The sequence below is a fragment of the Humulus lupulus genome, chromosome X (assembly GCF_963169125.1).
Source record: "Humulus lupulus chromosome X, drHumLupu1.1, whole genome shotgun sequence".
Lineage (NCBI taxonomy): Eukaryota > Viridiplantae > Streptophyta > Magnoliopsida > Rosales > Cannabaceae > Humulus > Humulus lupulus.
The window spans coordinates 262,363,919-262,369,918 of record NC_084802.1 but is presented as its reverse complement, the minus strand read 5'-3'; the positions used below and the strand labels follow the sequence as shown (position 1 = coordinate 262,369,918).

Sequence of the window (6,000 nt, the reverse complement as noted above, 5' to 3'; positions counted from 1 at the left end):
AAATTTATTATGTTTGTAACACTTAAGTACTTAAGTTATTTTTTTAGTGGCGAAAGTACCTTCTGTCCATGTTTTGGTACAATTTAGTACAACCGTCAATTTTCACCGTTAAGTTTGATTATGACATGTATACAAAAGTGCCCAATTAAATGAATATTTGCGGTGAAAGTACCAAAATTAAGATATATTTGTGGCGAAAAGTACCCAATTTATGAGATATATGCGGTAAAAGTATCCAAGTTATAAATAAATTTCACGCTATGGTAACAAACTTAATGGTGAAACAAACAGATGCACTAAACTGTATCAAAACATGGGCGGAAGGTACTTTCGCTGCTAAAAAAATAACTTAGGTAATTAAGTGTTACAAACACAATAATTTATGTATTTTTGCCGCAAATATCTCTTGTATTAGAAAAATAAAATATAATTTTTTAAATAACCGAGGGACCGTTTTGTTTTTTAGTATTTATATATAAAAAAAGAATTTTTAGGCTAAAAAAATCATTCTTCAAATTACCCATAGTCCCCCCCCCCGAAAAAAAAAACTATTGGTGGTTAGCGTTTTACAAAAAGAGAAAAATTTAGCGTTTACATTTCTCATAACACATCCAAAACCCTTTTCCGAAAGGAAAAACCCTTGCCATACAGAGCCACCCCACCCTACCCTCTCTTCTCCATCTCTCTCTACTATATACATACATACATATATATATATATATATATCTGAAATAAAAAACCATGAAACTGTAATGGCGATGATTCAGCTTCAGAGGGGTTTGTGTTCGGCCACCACAACCACAGTTTCTGTTTCTTTCTCGAACTCTTCTACTTCATCAGCTCTGCAACTCCGCCCCTTCATGGCTAAGGTACTTAATCTCAATTTCATTATCTTCTCCTTTTTTTACCTTTGTGTCATTTTCATGCCTGCTTTCTTAAATTTATTATGGTTATCATTATTATATGTATGAACTCAAAATTTTCTATTACACTTCTTCTCTGCAATACTTCACTATCACATTTGTTTTTGGCTGCTGTCTTACACTTCTCTTATGAGAACTTTATATCAGTTTTGAGCATTTTTTTTAATTCTCTGTTTACCAATAATATATTAGGTAGATTTGATAATTGTAAAAGTTCCATTTAATTTACTCATACGAAAAATTGATTCATGTTAGGTGGCACCATAATTTTCAGAAACAAACTCAATAAAAAACAACGAGGTCTTAAAACATTTTGTGCTATTTTTGTTAGTAATGTGTTCTCATTTGTTTGTTTCTTTGCATTTATTTTTAAGTTCAATATCTTGATTTGCTATGTTTTGTTTCTGAGTTTAGTTTATGGTATTTATTTATTATTATTTTTTAATATTGTTGGATGGGTGTTTCAGCTGCAGTGCAATGTAATATATAAATACCCGGCTACTTGTTTACCATATTCATCTTTTGGGACGAGTGACAGAGGTAGAAAATCTTCTCTGATTAGGTTTAAAAAAGTCAAATTGTCCAGCATAATCTCAACCAATCAGGCGAAAATTGGACAAAACTTTAATCTTATCAGAAGTTGTGGAGATGGATCCCAATGTGCTCTTACCTCAAACTCTCGGTTAGGACTTGGCTTCCTAAGTTCTTTTGGACTTGTGAATAATTTTAGTAATGCATCCTTTTATAAGGGTATTAATTCAAGCTTACACACTTATGGAACTCTTACCAAGAGATTTTTTTCCCAAGTGAAAACCATGACAAGTAAACTTGACAATGTGGGTAAACAAGATGGAAAAAGTGGCAGAAGTACTTTTGGATTACAAGGGGTTAATAAACACAGGAATCGAGCATTGGCATTGGCTGCTAAACGCAAAAACAGTGGAACCGGTTCTAGTACCTCCAAAGATATTGACTTAGAAGCTTCAAGTGAAGTATTAGTTGGTGGCAAAAAGGATAATACAAACCCGGGATTGTTTTTTTCAAGTTCACCCATCAGCAATAGTATTGAGACCTCTAAAGTCAGTGGAAAGAAGAAGTCAGGAACCAAGAAAAGTACAGAACAAACGGGGGATACACTGCTTAAGGATGGTACAGCGAAAGGAGCCAAAGGTACTTCTCGAGCAATGAAATCAGGTAAGAGCAAGACTGGCCATGATCAGGCTTCAAAGGTAAGCAAATACTGATTACTAAGAAAAAACAAGATTATTCCTGTTCTCGTTATAATATTATTCAACTAACACTACAGTTTTTCAGTTGAAGGAAAGTAAGAAAAGACCCGAGGAAGTGGTCAGGAGTTCTTCAACAAAACTCTCGTCTGATAAGAAAAGTGGGAACTCTAGTAGAAAGGGGAAACCTGTGAAAGCAGCTAATAGTTTGCAACAGAAACAAAAAGCACAACAGGTGGGGCAAATAAAACCTCAGGGACAAATGAACCTGAAGCAGTTGTACCCCCCAACTGGAAAATCTGTTGTAGTGGTAGAGTCTGTTACAAAGGCAAAGGTCATTCAGGGATATCTAGGTGACATGTTTGAAGTTCTGCCCAGTTATGGTCACGTTCGAGATTTGGCTGCTAGGTCAGGATCTGTTCGGCCTGATGACGAATTTAGTATGGTGTGGGAAGTACCTTCTGCAGCCTGGACTCATCTTAAGAGCATAAAGGTTGCGCTAAGTGGGTATGATTTTCATCTTTTTCTGTGAGATTAATCAACCTGAAGTTGCATTTATGATGTTACGTTTGTGGTATAATGAAGATTTTTTTTTTTTTTTTTCAAATTTGGCTTGTTTTAGTTGTGGAAAATATTGTCCTTTCTTTAAATTCTTCAATGGGAAATGTTTATCTTCTCCTTTAATGCTAAATGGGAATAAAACCACTACTCACAGAAAAAGATCATCTAAAACTTAGAGATGTGTTGAGACATGTGCCATATGTCTTTAAACCCATACATACACCCTTCTAAAGAATGTGGGACAACTCACTTCTCTTTTTTTAATTGCAAGAAAAACTACTGAATGCTCTAGGCAGTTAACCAACATTTTTTTTCACTGTTATACTTTTCTTTCTCTGATCAATTTTGATGAAATGTTTCTGAATATTCTCGTTCTTCTTTCTTTGCATTTCTCATCAGAGCAGAAAATCTTATTCTTGCATCAGATCCTGATCGAGAAGGAGAGGCTATTGCTTGGCACATATTTGAGATGTTGCAACAACAGGATGCCTTACGTGAAGATATTACTGTATCACGAGTTGTTTTTCATGAAATAACTGAGCCATCCATAAAAAAAGCACTGTTGTCTCCAAGAGAAATTGATGTAAACTTGGTTCATGCCTACCTTGCACGGCGAGCTCTTGATTATCTGATTGGATTTAATATTTCACCATTATTATGGCGGAAATTACCAGGTTGTCAGTCTGCCGGGCGAGTCCAATCTGCGGCTTTGGGTCTCATATGTGACAGAGAAATGGAAATAGACCAATTTAAACCACAGGAGTATTGGACTGTTAAGATTGAGTTGAGCAAGAATGAATTGAATTCGGTGGACAATGCTGTTTCCTTCCCAGCACACTTGACTAATTATTATTCCAAAAAGTTGAATCAGCTATCTATTAGTTCTCTTACAGAGGCAAAAGAGATTGAAAATAAGATCAATTCAGTTAATCTCAGGGTGGTCAGGCATAAAGTAAACCAAATACGGAAAAACCCTCCAACGCCATACATAACATCAACGCTTCAGCAGGATGCTGCTAATAAATTGCATTTTTCATCAACACATACTATGAAGGTTTGGGGGAGTTTATGTTATTAATTTGTATTTCTATATCTTTACCACTAACATTTTTTCCATTTGGTGCAGCAAGCAGATGACTGCCGGTGATTATTTTTTAACAACCTTTTAATTGATGTGTTTTGCTAATAGAATTTACTAATTGTCAATGCAGCTTGCACAGAAACTTTATGAGGGGGTTCAGTTGTCTGATGGCAAAGCAACAGGTCTGATAACATATACTCGGACAGACGGACTCCACGTATGTATGACTTTGGATACAGGAATATTTTCTTGCATTGATGTTTGATTGTCCTGTTTTGTAGCAGCGATAGCTACTTATTTAATTATTTATTTCTTCTAATACTTTTTGCTATGGATTTTAGATTTCTGATGAAGCTGTCAAGGACATACGCTCATTGGTAACTGAAAGGTGATGCAAAGAAATCCCATTTTTAAATAATTATTTAAGTTATGGTTTAATTGAAATCCTGCTTCTGCTGAAATTAAGACCTGGTTTTGTGCTACTTATAGCTCGCTAATTTCAACTTTAGTGCAAATCATATATTACATAATTAATTAAAATTCTATATATTTTAGCAAGAATTAGGTGAGATATTTTAAAGCTAAGAGAATTTATATCTATTCATAAGAGGATGACGTTGGTAGCTGGGTGGAGAAATTGTGTGGTACCAATAGAGGTGCTTGTTAGGGATGAGGGTTTTGGTCAACAATGGAGAAAGTAAATATACAAATGATACAAGGTAACAAAATGAAAATAACACAACCAAGGCTTTGATTTCAAATTGAGAAATTTTCTTGAGAGTTTTTCAATAGAAAAATGAGAATTGAGATATAACAAGCTTTTGAAATTTTCAAGCAAGCAATTTCTTGATGAGTATCTTGGAGGAAATGGTTAATTTTTGAGAGCTAGAGAGTAGAGAGAGAGGTTAGAGAAAGTGCAAAAGTGTTATTAGTCCTTTTGAACGCTAAGACATAAGTATTAGTAACGACTTAGGCTTGTCTCATATGTTGCATTTTAAAAAATGCAACTTTTTGAGCCAAAATTAAAAAAAGTAGCGACACATTGCCGTCTTTATGCATCCTAAGCGACGTGTTGCCTACTAGGTGGTGACACGTTGCCACGTGTACATCAGCGTCACTCATTATGGACAAGGCGACACAACGCAGGTTCACTTGAATTTTTACCCCTTTTCTTGCCCAAATCTTTTAAAAAATTGTCAAATTGCTTCCAACAAGTTTATATGTATTTATTACACCTCAATGTGTTCATCCAAACTCAATTTTGTCAATTTTTTTTGCCAATTACTAAAATTCAAAATTAACACCTCGTGTGTAATTTTCTCTAGATCATTACACTTATTTGTGTATTATTTTATTTTACAAGGTAAATACTCATTTGGTACTTTGTGTTTTATCGAAATACACAATTGGTACCCTATGTTTATAATAATGATCATTCAGGACCTTCTATTTGTAATTCGTACTAGTTTGTTACCTTATGCTGAAATCTGGTCAACACAAGTTTCAAATATGACCATATTGCCCCCCTTTTAATGATTTATTTCATTTTCTGTTATTTTTGTTCTTTTAAAATGATTTAATACTAGAGTTTATACTTTTTTGGACCCTGTGTTTTGTCCCATTACCTGGTTGGACCTTATGTTTTGACAAATTTCTTTTTAGACTCTGTGTTTTGTAAAATGGTTAAAATACACCTAAACCCAATTTTGATGAAGAAAAAATTAAATATAACAACAGTTATACAAAATGATTTTGTTTTTGTTTTAAATTGTTAGTTTGGTGAATTATTTGTAATTTTAGTTCAGAAAACTGACTAAAATTGAGTTTAGGGTTCTATTTGAATAATTTTACAAAACACAAGGTCCAAAAAGGGTTAAAAAGGTATAAACCCTTAAAATTATTAATAGAATTAATAAAACAAAAAAATATTTTATAAATCAATCAATGAAAAGGTAATTGAAAATAAATTTTAAATAAAAATAAATTAATTAATTTTAAAATAAAAGTATTTGATAAAACAATTTTAATTGGTTATAAAAACATAAATATTTTTAATTCCAAATATAAGTTTTTTAAAAAAAAAAACTAAAGCAATATTTTAAAAGTAATTAAAGTAAACTAAAATCCTAATTTTTTTAAAGTTTCAATTAAACTATTTTGTTTGAATTCTATTTAAATTTTGGCTTTTAAGTTTAGAGTGATGATTTTA

At 32.8% G+C, this 6,000-nt stretch overlaps 1 protein-coding gene across 2 annotated transcripts in view; it reads left to right on the top strand.

Annotated features, from left to right (window-relative positions):
• Window positions 1-585: 585 nt before the first annotated feature.
• Window positions 586-6,000, top strand: part of LOC133803876 (uncharacterized) — a 52,390-nt gene continuing 46,975 nt past the window's right edge. For both annotated transcript variants that reach the window (XR_009878184.1, XM_062242019.1), the window contains exons 1-6: window positions 586-869; window positions 1,391-2,152; window positions 2,238-2,656; window positions 3,110-3,764; window positions 3,922-4,008; window positions 4,133-4,179. Coding sequence is in view for 1 of the 2 variants with exons in the window: in XM_062242019.1 (XP_062098003.1) it covers window positions 753-869; window positions 1,391-2,152; window positions 2,238-2,656; window positions 3,110-3,764; window positions 3,922-4,008; window positions 4,133-4,179 (2,087 nt within the window). In the remaining variant the exon portion in view is untranslated. The remainder of the gene's footprint in view (window positions 870-1,390; window positions 2,153-2,237; window positions 2,657-3,109; window positions 3,765-3,921; window positions 4,009-4,132; window positions 4,180-6,000) is intronic.